This window comes from Bombus fervidus, chromosome 17 (assembly GCF_041682495.2).
Source record: "Bombus fervidus isolate BK054 chromosome 17, iyBomFerv1, whole genome shotgun sequence".
Lineage (NCBI taxonomy): Eukaryota > Metazoa > Arthropoda > Insecta > Hymenoptera > Apidae > Bombus > Bombus fervidus.
The window spans coordinates 401,763-422,242 of record NC_091533.1 but is presented as its reverse complement, the minus strand read 5'-3'; the positions used below and the strand labels follow the sequence as shown (position 1 = coordinate 422,242).

The 20,480-nt window shown below is 26.5% G+C and overlaps 1 protein-coding gene across 6 annotated transcripts in view; it reads left to right on the top strand.

Moving 5' to 3' along the window:
* The window catches only part of How (protein held out wings), a 73,860-nt gene that overhangs the window by 16,741 nt on the left and 36,639 nt on the right, over positions 1-20,480 (top strand). For 2 of the 6 annotated variants that reach the window (XM_072020442.1, XM_072020441.1), the window contains exons 2-6: positions 2,027-2,160; positions 8,166-8,282; positions 9,153-9,296; positions 9,743-9,845; positions 11,383-11,685. In XM_072020442.1, coding sequence (XP_071876543.1) covers positions 2,027-2,160; positions 8,166-8,282; positions 9,153-9,296; positions 9,743-9,845; positions 11,383-11,685 — 801 coding nt within the window. Of the gene's footprint in view, positions 1-2,026; positions 2,161-8,165; positions 8,283-9,152; positions 9,297-9,742; positions 9,846-11,382; positions 19,906-20,480 lie in introns of those variants that run through there. The other 4 variants (XM_072020443.1, XM_072020444.1, XM_072020445.1 and 1 more) reach the window with 4 other exon arrangements.

Below are 20,480 nucleotides of genomic sequence, written 5' to 3'. Positions count from 1 at the left end.
AAATTTTCCAATGTGCGAAATTAAGGTTAGGTAAATATGGTAAGTGGGGTAACACCCACCACTTTTATGTATTTTTAACAAACGATTGCATATTGAATCGCATATTTAAATGCTGTCTAGCAAATTCCTTTTGGTTATCACATGCAGAACTCAGATATCATTACTTAATTGTCATTCCAAGTTTATTTAAATGTTATAAAATTGATTCCTTTAAAATATTTAAGTATCCAGTTGAGTATCTTAGGTTTTATTCACTTAATATTGTTATTTACCAATATTAATCTTCATTGAGCTGCCACTTCGTTCCTTATCTTCCAGGTCAAAATCTCCACTATTAAATCTTTTAATCCACTTTTGAGTGGTACGTACGTTTATCGATGTTATCATCAGCATACATATCATACATTTTCTTTTTATTTTTTCTACATTAATTCGTCGCATTAATTCATTTTTGCATCCATTGTAATCATTTTCGCATTTAATTCCGGAAATGGATATTACATTGGTTCATGTTCAAGAGGATTTTTACTTTATATAAAACTGAAGGAGAACTGGCAAACGCTGCATAAGTAAATGAAATACTCTTAAGGCTGGATCAGGCACGGCCAGTAATTTAATCTAGTAAAATAGTAAGTAAAGCCGAATCATGTTGAATTGGAGGACCATGGCGGACGAAACGAGAATAAAACTAAAGCGACCTGTTTCGATGGTTCATCTGCTTTGATATTGATCATCCACAGTGAAACAATGTAAATTTGGTTTCACTTACACTTAACTAAACTGACCATATCTGAACCAGCCTCTAGACTTTAGACTGCCTTTAACTTGTTTTGATATCTATACGTATTTAACATTTATCCAGCTAGTAAGTATGTACGTATAATGGATAAGCAATAGAAAGCATCTATTACTAGCACGTAGCTAGTAAGTATGCATATAATGTATAAGTAGTATAGTATAATGTAGTTTGATATGATACTTCTCGAAATATGTACGCGGTTGTGACAAACGAACCTATTATATAATTTAGTATTTTAATATGAGAAATGTTTTTAACTTTGTTATTAATTAATTATATATTTGCAAACCCTTGAATTGTAAGGAAATGCTATTCTATTATTTTCATTGCGATAATATTTTTAAAGCTTTAAACATATAAATCACCTAATATAATACAAGCAAGTGCCCAAATATTTCGTGAAAAAATACTAAAAATTTATACATATTATGTACACGTACATATGTATGTACATATTATTATAAAAATAAATTGATATACCAAATATTTTTCTTCAACGATATAGTTTCTATAATCAAAAATTATCCAGTGATGGATAAAAAAGGGTTTAAAAAAGAATCAGCAGGTAAAAATATCATAATTTTAGAAAATGGAATTATGATTGACAAGGGCATTGAATAAAAATAAAGATAGGATCTAATATATCTTATACGATAGATGATTGTTAGGCATGCGGTAAAAAATGTTTAATATAAAAGTTATTAATGTTCGTACACATATACAAATGCCAACTTAAAAACTTTTTTTCTCCGCCATTATGAACTATATAAACTATATAAATACATAAGTACAACCATTATCTTATTGACTATAAAATTCTCGTATGTGTATCGTATTTATCTTAGTAAGATAGTTCAGGAAATTGAAATTTAATCACTTTAAAAACTTACATTCTTCAGGTCTTTTATAAACACGCAATCCACATGCCTACATACACACGACTAAATGATTTTATAATTGTCTAATTTTATTCGTCTTTTCATCACATCTACTCTTTATCATAAAACTAATGTCATTTTACGCGATGAAAGAGTTGTACATATGATGTTCATTTGTTACAAATGTTCATTAAGGATGATATGTATAATTACAAACTGACTGATTTTATTTATGGTTCTGCATTTCGGTTCTTCTCATTTGCAGGTTAATAGTAGATTGTACTCGACGAAATATTTTAATTAAAATTGTAGCTAAAAATATGTACATGCATCCCTATCTTTGTTGCAGAAATCGCAAAAGTGCGGGCAAGTCTTTTCCAGATTAGTGGCGTCAAAAAGGAGCCACTAGTTCTACCGGAACCAGAGGGTGATATCACAACGCTTACGGAAAAAGTTTATGTACCTGTTAAAGAACATCCAGATGTAAGTATTTCTTATTTATATTGCTATATTATCTTAGATAACAATTTACTGTCTTATAATTAGCGTGAGTTTTTATTGAAGTATGTACTATTATTACAGTTGTGACATTGTAACATCTAATTAGATAGTTTACAATTTACCAATGAAAAGCTTTAATAACATTACATATTCGACTAAATATTTATTCATATGCATCATCATTATTAACATGTCTATTTTAATAATTTTAATTTCTAATATCATTTTACAATAAAAGCCTATGTTTTATATATAATGGATAATAAGTAATTTAAACGTAAAAACGTAGTGTATAGCAATGTAACAAATTACTACAAAAATTAAAAGTTGTACTTCCTTCAGTAATTCCAATCTTGTTTGGAATATTAGCAGCAGTATACATATCTACTTAAGAAACAATTTTAAGTGTACGCTCTACGTTTCGTAGAGATGAAGAAAGTTTGTGTAAGTTTTTCCTTAAAACATACTCGCTTTCAACATCTTTCTTTCAGACAAGTATTAAATAAAATTCTAAAAATGATTTCTTTTTTGCGACATTGCTAACGCAATTTTATATGAGTCATATTTTACTTTATCTCTATAGAAAATCTTTAAAAAGTCCATAGTAATTTTTATCTTCTTTTTTACTAATTATAGAATTTTTAAATACTAAAGATATATATATGCATATTAATATTAATTTGTACATATATATTAATCCGTATTAGTGTCTATAAACATAAATATGATTATTAGGTACTTAAATAAGGTGTTGGTAACTGACATCGTCTTTAATACATGCTTGGAAATAATAGTTACTACTTTCTTTTTTATAAGAATGGTAAATCCGGAGAAATGTGCACATTTATACGTATTTATTTTTTCCCAATAATCTATACTCTTATTCTTTTATCAGTATAAAATATATAGAAAATAATAAACGTAGTACATTATAATATACGTTAAGAAAATGTTTGATTCAGTACGCTATCAATATAAGATAAGAATTTTATGTATATTAAAAAAAGTTAGTAACGTAGGTACACTGTTTATGCGTTTTTTTAAATGTGGAATGTAAGTAAATGTTATGTAAAAGCTATGTTATTCCGTTGAGATAAATATTTTGTTCTCAAAAGTATCTTTTATATATTTTGCACTTTTGAACAGTTAAAAGTTTTATACATATTTTCAAATTATTGTATGTCAAACTTGTTTCTAAATTAATCATTTTTTAAAATTTAATTAATGTGTTAATTGTGTAGTAAATATCTAGAAATGTAGAAATTTGATTAGAAACTTTATTTTGTTTCCGAAATTTTCTTTTCATATTTGAAAAAATAAAAATTTTTTCCTATTTAGGGGCAATAATGATAAAAATCATTCATTGGTCTCGGTACTGTATTTTTATTAGCAATATAAGATCAATTTTACTTTTAACTTTAATTCAATTCCAACTCAGCGAACAAAGGAATGAATTAATAAAAGTTTATATTCTAATATTCCAAGACTTTAAATAACTTGTTAAGGAAAAAAAATGGGAAACATGGGAAATTATGATTATTATTTATGCATTTATATTTATATATAAAATTCGTTTAAAATGTAATTTCATTCTTACTTTTGTTGTTATGTTTTTTAAGCAATATTGCACATTAGGTATATAAAATCTTACAGAACAATACATTTAGTTGTATACATTTAGTTGTTCAAGCAGCTATTTCTAGTGTTCTTATCGATATATCAAGCTCTGTATACTTGCAATATTACAAGCTAATTTCTAATATTCCATATATTCGTCGATCGTCTAAGCGCGTTTGTGTGTGTTTTGAGCAGTATCAGTACCTGGCAAGAAATTCGTCCTGTGCATTGTTGCACGTACGTGCAATGTATTCCGACTTACCACACAGGAAGCTCACAAATGTTTCAAACGTATTTACCGTAAGCAATGAACATATGAATTTAGAAATACAGTGACTACAAAAAGTACTCTTTATCATCTTCTTTCATCTTTATTTATCATAATATCTACGTATTAATTAATCATTTCCGAATTCTTACATATATTAAATTTTCATATCATTCAGTAGTGTCTCACATCATTATAAAATCTGATAAATTGAATAGTGTATTCAAACACTTTATCTAGCCACTGTTTGTAATAAAAAATTTTTATATATAGCGAACACTAGAAAGAAAACAAGGTGGTCCCTCTTCTTGTTTTCTAGAGTAAAACGACACACAGGTTTTTATATTTCCTAATAGTTGCCTTTGGGCTAAAGAACGATTATTAATTTGCCTATTCAGTTCAGCAATTATTCTGAAAATAGTCTCCATGGTAATATCAATTAAACATAAATTTGCATTCGTTATGAAATTTCTAACATTCATTGGGACATGAAATTAATAGAATGCGTTAACAATCGCTGGTGTGATTTATTAAAAAAATACAAAGTTTATGTACTCAGGATAAATATAAGATAGTAAGAGCGGTATCAAATTAACAAATGGTTGAGTCAAATTATGAAAAATACTAAAGTAAACGTTGTGACGTGCTTGGACTGCGAGCAACGCGGACATTCAAAGATGTGCAAATGAATTGATACATCAGGGATTCATTGCGAAAAACAGTATAAAAGAACTTGTAGAATGGTACAAATGAATTCGACGTTAAATTGAGAAGCTGTTGAGAAATTAGAAAAAATTCAGCTAAATCTGACGCGAGATTAAAGAGTCGCAAGAAGGGTTTTATATGGATGAAGTTGATGATAGAAATCGAGGAATCGCGGATGATATTACTAAAAAAGAAAAACTCTAACTAATAAACGAAGATACGATTCGAGCGGTAATGTCGGGAACGTTCAACTACGATTGCAAATATTAGATTATTATATTATATACTGTGATATACTATGACTATATCTATACTACGAATATTAGATTTGAAATAATTAAACTCGAATTGACATGGCAACATCAACATATATTTTGTAAGTCAAAATGTTATTATAAATGTGTACGTTTCGCGAATAAATGAGTATTAGTGTTTGGTTTTGACAGAGTACTACTAGAAGTAGTCTGAAAATAATGCCGAATAGAATTTATCTCGGTTCGCAGATTTTTGAGGCGTAATGATTGTTTCGGAACGGAATTTTAGCTTCATCTTACATGATATAAGCTTGATCCTTACGAGTGTTGGGGTCACACGAGTGTTGGAATGACGGACGTTACAACGTCCGTCATAACGTTGTAAAGTTTGACGGACGTAAGTAGGCGTAGTTCGTGTGACTGACCTGATCCTATGCAAAACGAGATAGAGAGACGGACGTTGTAACGTCCGTGTCCGTCGTGACCCGTAACGTCTGTCATTTCAACGCTCGTGCGACCTCAGTCTTGACGAAGCAAATAACGCGAAACATCACCGTCACTTTTCGTAACGATCTGTCTAAGAAGCTTAAGTATCCGTTTTCTTATATACTGCGATAATTTTATGTGGTGGAATAGGCCATGAGTTTATCAGCTGAAACATTATCAAACATATGTGCTCGCATATGGATAAACTAATCCTACGGGTGAGATTGTGCTTTGAGGTTTTCGTGAAGCCGTATCTGTAACGGTTCCCATGTCTGGTCTCAATGTTATCCAGTCTAATCGAAGCCTCCCGCATTGCGTATGCAAGAGATGTTTAGAATAAAAAGTATTTTTGTTTGCCGAGTGCCTCTGAAGAAATTTTAAAAACATAAGTATTTTTATAACGTAACGATACTAATGTTAAAAACGAACGACATTTTACAGAAATGTGAATATACATACGTATATATAATATAAAGGAGGTCTTGTCTAGAAGATTAATTTCGTCTACTATATGTTTATTATTTGCAAAAAGTATGTAGACACGAAGAAAGAAACTATATAACGATATGACGCTGCAGGAAGAATAGTTCACCTGAAAAACAGTATGAAAATTTAATAAATCTCGCCCAATTTCTATCTGAAACAAAACTGCACCAAAGATTTTAAATTTGGACAGTGTTGCTAATGATCTTTGATGTTGAAGCAACATTAAAACAAACAGAAGAGGTTATATTTACGGATTAAAAGAGATTTAAGAGGAATGGATCTGATTATCTCAATTATTATTTTCAATTTGTTGAACTGGTATTGGTATTGGATACCGTGATAAGATAGAGATAAAATTTATTACAAGCTGAATCAATAACGAGAAATATTTTGAAATTATTGCTGGAAAAATAAATACGTATGTCACAAAAATTGCCCTAAATGATTTCACCAAATTATATTATATTGTATCTTTGAAGATACATAATGCTGCATATGTATTATAACGGTAAGAAAGTAGTTTCTTTTAAATTGGTTTAATATTATAGAAATTTGTCAATATTATATAATATTTAATATTATAATATTATATAATACCTATATAATATTGGAGAAATCTTGTCAAAATAGAGTACCAAAACGACAAACACGTATGTAGTCAGAAAATTTTAATAAGATAACGTGATATTCATTTAATGCGAATGAAAATAAATAAGACAGAATATTATTAAAAATAACTTTTTGATATAAATTTAGTATAAATTTTTATTAAATAGAATGGTTATTGTTATTAAATATGAATGTGTGTTGTATTACACGTATGCTATACGTTCGATACTGTTGATTAATTTATTTATTATATATTCTTGATTTTTTAATAATTTTGTCATTCTTTCCTCGCATTTACTTTCTTTAACATTTGTATTTTTTATTCTTTTCTTTCTAATGGAAGAGTTTGCAAAAATATATAAAATATATTTGATTTTCAATGTGTAACAGATCAATTTTAAATAATTCTTAAGCTATGCTACAACTTTCTGAAATAAATTTCCCTTATCAGATGAAATTGAGCTAATAATAAGATATATATAAATGGTTCTTAATAACAATTATACATGTGTATAAAGCAATTATTCATTTATTACAATCCACTTGACAATATCATTGTTTAATAACGGAACATTTAATTTGATATTGTATCAGGGGGACATAGTTTATAGATTAAACAGTCCAAAGGATATTACTTAAATGTAGAAGAAATAAATAAATTACAAATAGAGTTTATTCACTTACAGAAGACATTTTATACGTGTCATCATTGAATCAAGAGAGTACAATTATTATTAAATTAATAAATGCATAACGACGATAACGTTTTATCGTTTAGTTAGGACAAACTTTAAGTGTAGGTAGTGGAAAAAAAAAAATAAAATAGGAAGGAAGTTATGCTTTTGAAATTTAAACAATAGAATTTTCTTAGAAATACCAGGAAAAAATTATTTTTCACAAAATATTAATTGAATGAGGTTTATGTTTGTCTACTTTATATGAAGATAGTTTTGACGTAAATTTGTTAATTTCCTAAGTAATTAGTTTTGCATCTATGCTTTATTAATCAAAGGAGATTCGTTTAAAATAAGACACATAAAGTTCGATATTGCAATATGATAAAATTCTTATTATTACTTCCAAATATAATTATACAGGTTCCGATCGAATAACACGTACAAGCGTGCATGAGGTAATCATTTTTTTAAATGAAAGAATAAGAGGAAGATGTATAATAACATTTTCTATATTTATTTATATATTTATATATTTTGCATAGTATTCTACGCTTATTCTTTATATATATAATATAAACGCATGTTACATATAAGTCTGCTTAGAAAAATAACTTGTATAAGTTTTATATCAGGTGAATGTTAAAATGTAAACGCGGTAAAGTACTTTATGGCAACAATAAATAATGACATTTATTTAATAACTCTGCTGTTTCTAATTAGATACACTAGAAAATGTCTACTTTTTTTCAAAAAATTATTCATGTACATGTGTAAGAATCGCCATTGGAAATAAAACACAATTTTTTATATCATATACTTGCAAACGTAATATGTAGATGTGATGTTTTTTCTTTAAAAACTCTCTCAAAATTTGATTTGTTACAGTTTAATTTCGTTGGAAGAATTCTTGGACCACGTGGTATGACAGCTAAACAGTTAGAGCAAGAAACAGGATGTAAAATTATGGTTAGGGGAAAAGGTTCTATGAGGGATAAGAAGAAGGTAAATTTATTGTTTTTACACAGATGTTTTGTATACATAGATATAATATATCTTTGCGTATAAATTTTCGAGTGACATCTTCAATTTTTCCTTGTGTACATATGTAAAGTTTCAAATTTCTCCCAATTGTAACTAGATTTGTAATTACAATTTACATTATCATATTTATTATATTATAATATAGGTAATAGCCACAATTGTGTGCGTGATTAAGTACTCAATTTTTGTGATTGAATATTTTGTACTGATAAAAAAATGATAATGAATAGATAAAAGTACCTTGTTAATTTATACATATATATTTATAAATTCTTTATAATATACACATAAGCAATATGTCAAAGGTACACGATTATTATTCAAATTTGAAGTTAAATATTTGTTTCCAAGCTGCGTATGATCAGTGAGAAAACATTTTATCGTAAGTATATGCATCAAATAATAATATGGATATACAAAATTTATTTCCAATTTCTCGTGTTCAATATTAGTTTAGACTTGTCGCAAGAATTTATTTAAGAAATTGTAGCTTTATGATTTTTATTGAAACAAATACATGTGAATATCAATATTTTTTATTTTAAATCGATTATATGGTAATTTAATATATTAATATACAATATAGAGTAATATCATGGATATATAGATATATAATATTAATTCAGGAATTAGTTTCCTACAATTAAATATTTGTTGTTACACGCACTTAATATTTTTGATATATTTTTAGAATAAATGGCATACATATGTACTTTGTAATATTATAATATCAATGATTTTTACTATAATAATGATTATAGATAAAGTCTTTTACGTTTGTTTATTTAAATTGTATAATTGTACTATATATGATATTAATCCCTTTAACAGGAAGAGTTAAACCGAGGTAAACCAAACTGGGAACATCTGACAGATGAACTGCATGTTTTATTGACAGTTGAGGATACTGAAAATCGTGCAACTTTGAAACTTGCCAGAGCTGTAGAAGAAGTGAAGAAACTTCTTGTTCCCGTGGTGAGAAAGTTCCTATTATTAACTATAACTTCTAATTTTATTGAATTAGTTTCCCCATAATATTAATTACTTCCTATCAGCTGCACCTTTGTATTACTGCACTAAAGCTTCTGCATGTATAAATAAATATTATTTGTTCGTGCAAACTAAAAGAATAAGTAATCACATGATTTAATTTGATAGAAGCTTAATTTTTAAGCTATAAGGTAATATTCATAGAAAATATTTAATTGTATAATGGCATGATTGATAAAATACAAACGTAGTTTCTCTTTCTTCAATCTCTTACAAATGTTATATGCCATGCGAAGATATTATATTATATTATGAAATTATATTAAAGTAAAATTGTAAATATTTGAAAAAATGAGTAACATATTTCTTAGATTACTATGATTAATTTCAAAAATATTAATATATTTCTTATTAATTATGTTGACTGTTAGCAGGCTGATGGAGAGGATGAGTTAAAGAAGCGGCAGTTAATGGAACTTGCTATTATCAATGGAACCTATCGGGATTCTAACACGAAAGTTGCTGCAGCTACAGGTATAGATTCAAATATTTATTTACCTTTATTTCAAAATAAAATCTGATTAACACTATTTAATATTTAGACACTTTTTTTTATAGCTATATATATACATACGTACATACTATGTATGCAATAATTGTTCGAATTGTTCATTATTCAAAATATGTCTCGGACGATACTTCGAGGGGGAAGTAATTTAATGTAATTAGTTTATTTGTAGGTGGACGCATGAAGGATATATTATTATGACTGTTATTACTTTTTAAAATGTTACCATGTAATTTTTAATGTATTAATCGATCTATCTCGGCATTCCCTATAAAAAGGTAGGTACCAATTTATCTATGTTGAGAAACTTTTATTTTAATTTGTGTGAAAGACAAGAAAAACGAATACAAATGTAGTTAAGGTAAGCGTCTTTCATACGATAGGTATGGTAAGCATATGCGAGTATGTTATATGTATAAGTGTATTATAATTAAATGGGTTGATAACATTTTATAGAGAATATCAAGATGGATTGATCAGTTCACTTAAAGTTATATGATCCCATTTAAGAAAAATTAAGTATGTTATTACCTTCATGTAACTTCAATTCATTCATTTATACTATAATATACTATAGTTGCAGCAGATTATATTCTCCTCGAAATCATTCAATTTTTATCTGAAAATTTTTTTATTCACAGGGTAGATTATTTTATAGGGAATGTCATTCGCATTTTTTATTAAAAATTGATGAAGATTGAACACTCTGTATATGTATATCTAAATACTATATACACTTCATGAGTGATAGTAATAAATATTTTGAGGGACGTATATTAATCTAAATTATTTTTAATATCTTTTTGGTAATAATATTTATAGAATTCAAAATTAAAATTGTTCAAAAATATATAAGATTTGATTGAGGAATTGGTTATATTATCGAATACAAATAATTTGCAGTAAAGTGATAATATAAAGTAATATAGACACATTAATATAAAGTAAATAGGTACGAATGTTTCTAATTCTCAACTAGAAGCGTGTAATTCGTTCACAACGTTTTAACGGCTATCAATTTTACGTATTAATTTCTCTTCTGTATATATTTCAAGAATCTCTGTCCTTCTAAATAATCTGCTAAACGACACCTTCTTAAACGTGATTTAACATTTTCAAGTATAATTTTATTAAAAATTTATAATATAAATTTATTACCTAATTCTGTACAGAACAAAATTTAAAACATATTATATAAGGAATAGGTATACATATTCAGTTTATTGTTGTTCGATTCACATTTTTCTGACACTACCATACGTATTTAAATCGTTCAAAATATTTTTCTTGTTATATGTTATTATACATTTACAAGTTATGTATATAGATAAATGAATCTCTATAACACGATGGAATATTTAGAAAATTAATGAAAGAAGGTAAAGGTACTGAAAGGAGGAGAGGAGATGTAAACAATTTTTTGCTATGGTTCTAACGATAAATATAAATAAATGTAAAATAAGTTTCCTTTGTAACTTGAAATGATGATAATGAATGTTTCAGCTTGCGACGAAGAGTGGAGACGTGTTGCAGCAGCAGCGGCAGAAACACAACGGCTTCTTCCAGGCTTGGCCACACCTATGAGGACACCTAGTGCTCCGTTGGGAGCTCCGTTAATACTCTCGCCACGGATATCTGTCCCAACCACCGCGGCATCTCTTCTAAACGGTTCGGGTCCACCAGGATCTCTTCTTTCTGCCGGTGATCCCCATGGTTTAATTTACACGCCATATGCCGATTATGCCAACTACGCAGCCTTAGCAGCCTCGCCTCTCCTCGCGGATTACACTACTGCTGATAATTCTGGTGGGTTGTTTGCACGCTGATATTAGTTGCAACAACGTTTTTTATGAATATTTCCTTTTACTATCATTATTATGATTACTGCTACTTGTCCTGTTTGATCTCTTCTCGACCTTCCAGCACAGATTAAGTAAAGTAGAGTGTGCGAGAAAAAGAAAGAGAACGAGATAGAAAGAAATAATAGAGACAAATGAAAAACAATTAATATATTTGTATTTTTTATCAATTTTTAAGTTTGTGTTTCTTCGTGGAGAATTTTCTTTAGCGATAAAAAATACTTAAATAGCATGCTATATATTCCATATATTTATTTACAAAAACAAGGAGATTGTTGCTGAAGATTTATTTTATTCTATTTTATTCTATTTTATTCTATTTTATTCTATTTTATTCTATTTTATTCTATTTTATTTTATTTTATTTTATTTTATTTTATTTTATTTTATTTAATTTAATTTAATTTAATTTAATTTTATTTTATTTTATCTTATTTTATTTTATTTTATTTTATTTTATTTTATTTTATTTTATGTATTAATGAACGAACACATGAGAGATTAATGGCATAATTCTACATAGAACATCCTGCCTAATTTTATTGTTTAACATTTGACGTTGCACAATAATAAACAATCAGAAAAAATAGTAATAAAATCAAAACAATATTCCACTAAATACATACGATTTTACGGAAATAACACGTTTTTATACAAATATCTTTACAAAATTCTTGGGTCGAAAAATGTAACTACGGTAGTTACTCTGTATAATGATGTTAACGTATGTGCTAACAACGTCATTTTATATATATATTTACATAGTATATATACATCTCTCTGCTTAAAAAAAGCTTTGCTTTAAAAATAGAAATATAAAAGGAATGTTCTCCACTATTAAGCAGGAAAATACATATTAACATATGTGTATATATGTATCTTTTTGTTTTTATTTGTATGGTAAGAGCAGTTAATGTCGTCAAATATTTTGTCGCACCTGAAAGCGATTATTATTATTGTCTTTATTTTTATTATTAGCATTAATATTACCATTACTATATCAATATCGTTATATATTATTATGCTTTTAATTATTATTATACTTATTATTGTTTTTTATCAGTAATAGGTATTATTGATATTATGTTACTGTTTTCACTATTATATTGCACATTATCCGCAAATCACCATTATTATTCTCATTTAGTTTTATTACTGTTGATGTACCATTTTTCAACATCATCCTGATTGTCATCATTATTATTTTTATCATTCATAATTATCATTAGCAACAATAGAAACATAATGAGCAGATTGGTATAGAAGTCGTAATGATCTTAATGTCAAAATACGACAGTTATTAAAGAAAATAAGAAATTTGATGACATTTCTTGTAATAGAATTAGATGTTATTATTTTTATTATAATATTGAATGTTTATACATACATATTAAGAGAGTCACATCAGTCATTTGCTAGTCGTATCAGTTTTGATAGTTATTTAATACTGATTATGTCCAATGATATTATAACTTGCATTTTTAAAACAGATAGTAGCAAGTAATAGAAATATTTGATTCATTAAAATTAACATTAAAGTATGTGTATCATAAAGAGACAAATCTTTGAATTTCGTATAAAGAGAATGTGGTAAATACTACATGTATAATATTCGACAATTTTATATCGAATTGCGAATCTATCGGAGTAAGAGAAACTTTGAATCTCACAAAAAATATTTTCTTATTTGATTTTTAACGTACTTCTCTTAAGTATTCGATTCAAATAACTTTCGAAAGAATTTCGTAAGTTTATAAACAATTGACGTACTTGTATGTATATTTCGTGTAACAATGTTTTTTATTTATTCTATACGCTATTTATAGCTGTTTTCTTTTTTATTGCAACGACAAAAGAAATATTTTTAAAGAAAAGCACGTTATATATTGTTAAATTTTTACTGTTAAAGTTTCTATATTGTTGAATAGAATTATAAAAAGTATTCGTATAATTATATACGAATTTATCGAAGTATATTATAATTGAAAAGGAATATAATTAAAAGTTTTTGTTCAAAGTTTATCATAATATTTAAAATGTTGTTTGATCATATTCTCTAAAGCTTTTTTAGTAATGTAATAATAAGCTTCGATTTGTATACTCGAATTTCATAAGTTGGTTTAGAACAAACAAAATTTCAATACATGCAGTATTCAAGCTCGTACTCGATAAGTATAAGAAATCAATTCGTATATTTGTATATACATAGATATACACATAATCGTATAGACTAAAAATTAAGACGACTTCTCTTTGTGAATGAAATACTCGATTATCGTATGTCCAATTATACACTCATACATTCGTTACCATTTATTACACATTATAGTAGATATATATATATATATATAAATCAATGTGTTCAGTAGGTATGATATATTTGAAAAATGAAGTAGTCCCGACTTAAAATGAACCTTATTTTAGTAGGACATAATAATAATTTCGTCCGTGGAATTTACGCACACGAATAAATGATTATGTTAAGTATGAAATTTGTCTTTCGTATAGTATCGTATTTGATACGCTATTATCTTAGTATTATTTATTTTAAAGAATATTTTTCGTATACTTTTCTATTATGTAATAATTGCTACTTATTATCTGTTTCTTTATAATTTGTATATATTACAATCATTATAGTGGTGCTACTGCATTTATTATAGATAAATATTTATAATATGGAATTATTAGTGACACAAGTGCAATAAAATTTTATACTTACATTTTACTTGAAAAAAATTGATCATTTGCCGAGGCATGAAACATTAAAAGGCTATTCTAGTCTAGAGTGTCACATTTAGGCCTTTTACGAATTTTTTACAGAGATATCATTAAACTTTTTGATATCAGCGCTTTACACACGTAACTTATTTCTTAAGAATATTCACCGCTGTTAATAAATTGAGTGAATCGTATGCTGTTTAGCGCGATTCTTAAAAAATGTGTCCTATTGGATGACAAGTTGAACTTTTAATGTACCGGAGTTATAGTAAAAATTTGAGATCAATCGATTGATCAAAGCTTATATTTAAAAAACCCGATTTCAAGAAAAACGTATTTAAATTTTCTCATACCATATCAGTCAACCGAAATTGATTATAATTACGAATAATCTGTTAGGTGAGGACTGTTCAGAACTCTTGTTCAGGAAAGTCCTGCTAAACCGATTAATTTTTTCTGTGAACAGTTTTAGTCTTAATCTTCTTAGTAGCTTCTACCAACATTCTGAACGATGAACTCTTCCTTCTTATCGCAGAAAGTTATGTATACTTTTGCTTAGTGATCAATAGCTAGTCTCATCGCACAGATAAACATGCAGAACCGCTAAGAATCTTCTGAATGTATTTATATGTTTTGAAGCGAAGGAATGTATCTTTTTTCTCATCCAAAATGTTATTAAAGTGCCATGCTTAAACTTGAGCTTACCATTAATTTTCTCTTTACGTTATTGTACGTTACACGTTTTTAAAACTTTTATTAATTTTATAAATTCAAGACAATCTTACCACAGACATAATATGGAAAATTTATACATTGATTTTGAATTGGGTTTTTAAAATGCCTAGACTAGAATACTCTCTTAATACGAAGTATTACTACGTGTTATATATATATGTATGTATGCGTATATCATACATATACATCTATTATTGTTTTTTATTTAGAATATTAATTAGCAACATAATAAAAAATGAAAAGTATCGTGATAACCTTTTCGTAAAGATGAACGTACTAGAATGAAAAATTATATAAATAATTGATAAGAAACAGATTTCAGAGATTCGGGGCTTTCATGGAACGGATTATCACACTTAACACTGTTGTACAATGTCATTTCCGTGGTTATATAGACAGACCACCACTACGGATAGCAGTTGCAGTACGTTTTTAGATCCTGAAGAAGTTAGCTGCAATGCTGACGAAACATCAGGAAAAAATTCCATTTGGACGTAGCTTCTATTCGAATAAGCCTTGCATAGTGTTGTATACAACAGTGTTAGGTGAAATCTATTTCAGTTTAAGAAATTAAATATTACAAAAAAGTATTTATTAGAATATAATTTGTTAAAATTCACCTATGTGATATTGCTGTGAAAAATTATTTCAGACTTAATTTTGAAACTTGAAACCAAATGCGTTTATCATCGTTTTTCTTTATTTTGCATTATTAAAAGGGACTTTCATTTTTCAAACATATCACGTCTTATGACATACTACGTATTTTATTTGTATTATTTAAAGGGATTTGAAGAATAGAATGTCTGCACGCGTTAATACGTCTGCATGATCGATTCTGTGGTGCATTGCCATATTGATTATATATTTAACGAAATAATCAAATATTATTTATTGATATAGCTCTAATATCAATATAGCTAAATATCAATATTAACATAATTTATACAATAAGAATTAAGAAAAGAAATAAGCCAATTTCTCGTCAAAAAACAACAACTACCTATGTACATCTTTACATGTTTTTTTCTTTTTTTGTTTTCTTACATAATATTATTTTCATTATTTTCAGATTGCAATTTTACTCGTATCAGTTTATTCGTACGAGTAATTAATATGACGTATCCAGTGCAGTAAAAGATATTTTGCTTTTATTTGAAATATTTATTAAATATTCTACATATTTTCAGAGTTACGGTAACACGATTTTCGTAGTAAGTACAATCAAATAGATTATTCTAGTATTATAGTATTCAGTTTATTATTGCACGAGAAATTTGTTTATTTTCAGCCATGTATGTATGTAATGTTTTACGACCTTTGACAAGGTAAAAATGATTTTGAAAGTTGCATCGCAATTGAAAAGTAAAAATATTTCAAGTCAAAACTAAAGTCAATATCTTATATATATATATATGATATTATTATTTATTCAATTTTTATATAACAGATAAATAAAAATTAAATGTACGCTTATTAAATTTATGTGAAATTTAGTGTACAGAAGTTTGGCATAACTTATTAATGCACATCTGTATTTCTAGTTCTATTATTCCATGTTAGGAATTGTTTGCACATAATAAAGTTATATGATTAGATATACGTATTAAATATCTAATTGTATATACATATAAAATAATGTATTTATAATATACCGAGATTTTTTCGGGTTGCTTTTGTAGTCTACAATTACTTTTGATTAATTTCCGCAAGTATAAACTTACTTTTCAAATCACATTAAAAACTGTACTGCAATCTTAAATCGTAATAAATAAATATTTTTGAAATATATACAGTTATATGTCCGAAAAATTTGATATTTATATATATATTAGGACTGGAACACATGTGTGCAGAAATGAGAAGTAAATTATTTAAGAAATATAAAAAGAAATTAAATATCGCGAGATAAAAAAGAATGGCGCTCAATTCTTGTCATATGTTAAATATAGAATATCGTACAAAAATATCTTGTAAATACCTTCCTCATATGGAAAGTGACGTATTATAGACACGTTTAAACCTAGAGATTGTATTTTATGCATAAATAATAGTTATCACTTAGAAATTAAAGATAGATATTTTTTATATATTTTTATTATATCCATTTCTACTTTCTGAAAATGATCTACCTAATGTGATTTACAATTTACATCACTAGGTACTAGGTTTTCATATGCAATAGGGTCAAGGATCGTTACAAACAATGCTTTGAAAATAATTATATCAAGTACATATTATACACCTCTAAAAGCAAATTGGTCTTTTTTATGTACACGTCAGCAGATATTTTATGTTTAATACTTCTTTCTTTAGACAATATTCAATTTATTGTAAGATAAATTATTGTATTACCATGTAAAATATAAGTTACTCTGGTTTATATTTTGACAAAAATCCTTTTTTAATGGTACTCAATATTAATTATTAACGATTATTTGTTTTGAAATCTATTAATCCAAAAGGGATAATTTCAAATTTTCAATATCTTATTAGTAATAAAATTATACTAGATTCTCAGGGAAATCGTTAGACATTTCTAAAATCTTTTATATCAATGTTTAATGGTGTCTGAAAACGTGGATTATTGTAAAAATTCGTTTAAATAATTTCACTAATTTTTTTCATAGTTTCTGACAAATCAAATACTTTTCCAATTTGCTATTTTATATGGCTGTGATTTTATTAATTCCATTATTGACAATATCATTGGCGGATTGTACTCGTAGCACAATACCTCAATATCACATACCTACATTTTCTATTTTTCGGTAATGTAATCTTTTCTTAAATATAATGAATATCAAATTGCTTAATAAATGTCTTAAATTATTTTTTATAGTTTCTGATTTATGCTATTTAAGAAGACTAGATTATTTTATATTTATTTTAAAACAGTTCGATGGATCTGGTCATAAGAAACAATTGTGAAGAGTGATAATTATTTTTACGTATTAATATTGATTTTGCTATTTTCCTAAATCCATTTTTATGTTATTGTCATGGTATTTATGTTTAAATATTTGATGTTTCAGTATTGAAAATAAATATCTTTGCATCGAGAAATTGGAATTTAAATAAAATGGAATTAATTGAGAACACTATTGCTATTCAAATAATTGTTAACATATTAAATATCAAATATTAGATAGTATTTTATAAATATAAAAATTACTCTTTTATAAATATTTTGATAAGTTACAATATTTCCATCGTTACAATTCCTTCGTTTAAATTATTTTACTAGTGTGACTGTTAAACATCCTTTCAATATATAAACTGAATCTTGCTCTGCTGTCAAGTAACGCTCCATAATTGAAAAATTGTCTTTCCGTAAATTCCTATACACGTTTTCAACACATGTCAAGGTATTAAATACTATCTAATACATAATTAATGTTAATTTTAGATTAATTTTAACAGAGTGTGAGATATAAGATGTTTTTCGCTTATAAGATTTAGTAGTAGTACTTTGATCAAGATAGTATTATAGTAGTATTTTGTTAGAAATGGCATAATCTTAGGAAAAATCTTAAAAGAAAAGAAATACAAAATATTTAAATTTTATGTCGTTTTAGAGTCAAGTGATATTTAATTGGAGCTGAAATTGTTCTTTTAGTAACTAATTCCTTACTTGTTTGAAAAACAATTGAGTATTAGTTTATAAATAAAATGTATAGAAATTTATTCTCTCATGAATTTCCTTTTACTCGACATAAAGAAATAAACAGAGAAGCAATAATGAAAATAATATATTAGGGACCAAATACTCTGGTGCAACTATCTGTACGCATGTAAATATTTATTCATCTGTCTAGTTCTATACGTTTAACAATGTAAGCAGTATTTAATAAGTGTTCTCATTCGAATGAAATCTGAAAATAGCTGTGAAAGATTGTATTGGCCTACTTCGTAAAAAAAATTTTAAGAATTATAAAATCTTTTATATTATAAATATTATTTATGGAAATTATTAACAAACGGTATAGCCTGACTAGTAAAACTATTTGTGCAAAATGACACCATATTAAAGAATTCAAAGGATATGTTTAATTAAGCTTTTTAGTAAAAAGTATTCAATAATCTTATGTGCAATGCTGACATTTCTGTAAATTATTGTGTATTGTAGCAACGTGATTTGAATAATAGTTTTATAACAATTTAGTTATTACGATTCATTACAAATAAATAATTAATTACGAATACCTATTGTTAACGAACAAATAAGCAATAATTGTGCACTGTTTGTTGACTTCTCTATAGCCATGAAACGTGAAGAATTTTAATATACATGTAGCTAAAATTTGCTAAACGAGATAGTGTAATTTCTTAAAAACCATATAAATACATCTGTTTATTGTATTTAATATATATATATTAATATATATATTATATACTCGATAGATATTATATATTCGATAGATAATAAGAAAAAAAATTGTAAAGGAAGATAATTTGTAATGCGCATGTCTAATACTTCAATAATTAGTATTATCGACGATTAGTACTAGACATACGTAAAGCAAATATATTTCAAATATCTTTAACGTGTTAATGAAATTTATGATGCTATTTTTTTTAATAGCAAGGTATAAGATGAAAATATTCGATTCACTCTACGTTAAGATTTGTCGTATGGATACACAAATTACAATAAACTGCAAAAGAATTTTACATATATAGAAGAAATCGATGATCGGATGACGTATAATTATTAAGAATTATTTCATTTCTTACTTAAGAAATATGTTTTATTTAATAAGTACAATCTGCATAATTCTTAAATAGAAGTACGTATGTGTATGCGCCCGTGTATATTCGCTAATAGCTTAATTAATAGATTAATAATGTAAATGGGGAACATTAAAAACTGTTTCAATTTTCAATATTAAAAAATAATCGATGAAGGAAGAAAACGGTTTAAAAGGACGAACGTATATTTTCTCCAGTTAATCTTTATTTATACGAACACAAATATTCGTTATTCAGAATCTTGTAAAGAAAATTGGAGTTTTAGATCCATAAGATTACTATAAACTATAAACATATACATACATATGTACATATAGTAAGATATTTTGAAAGAATTTGAAATAATTAATAATACACGTACACATACATATATGTACATATATATACATAACGTTTTTATGCTATTTCATTTCAGGGGATAGGATAATACCTATACGATAATAACTTTTCTGTTTCAAGTTTGAAGATTGAACGCAAACTAATAAAGAGCATAGGAAAAGTGATTTGTGAAATTGTGCTCGAATTATGCTTATA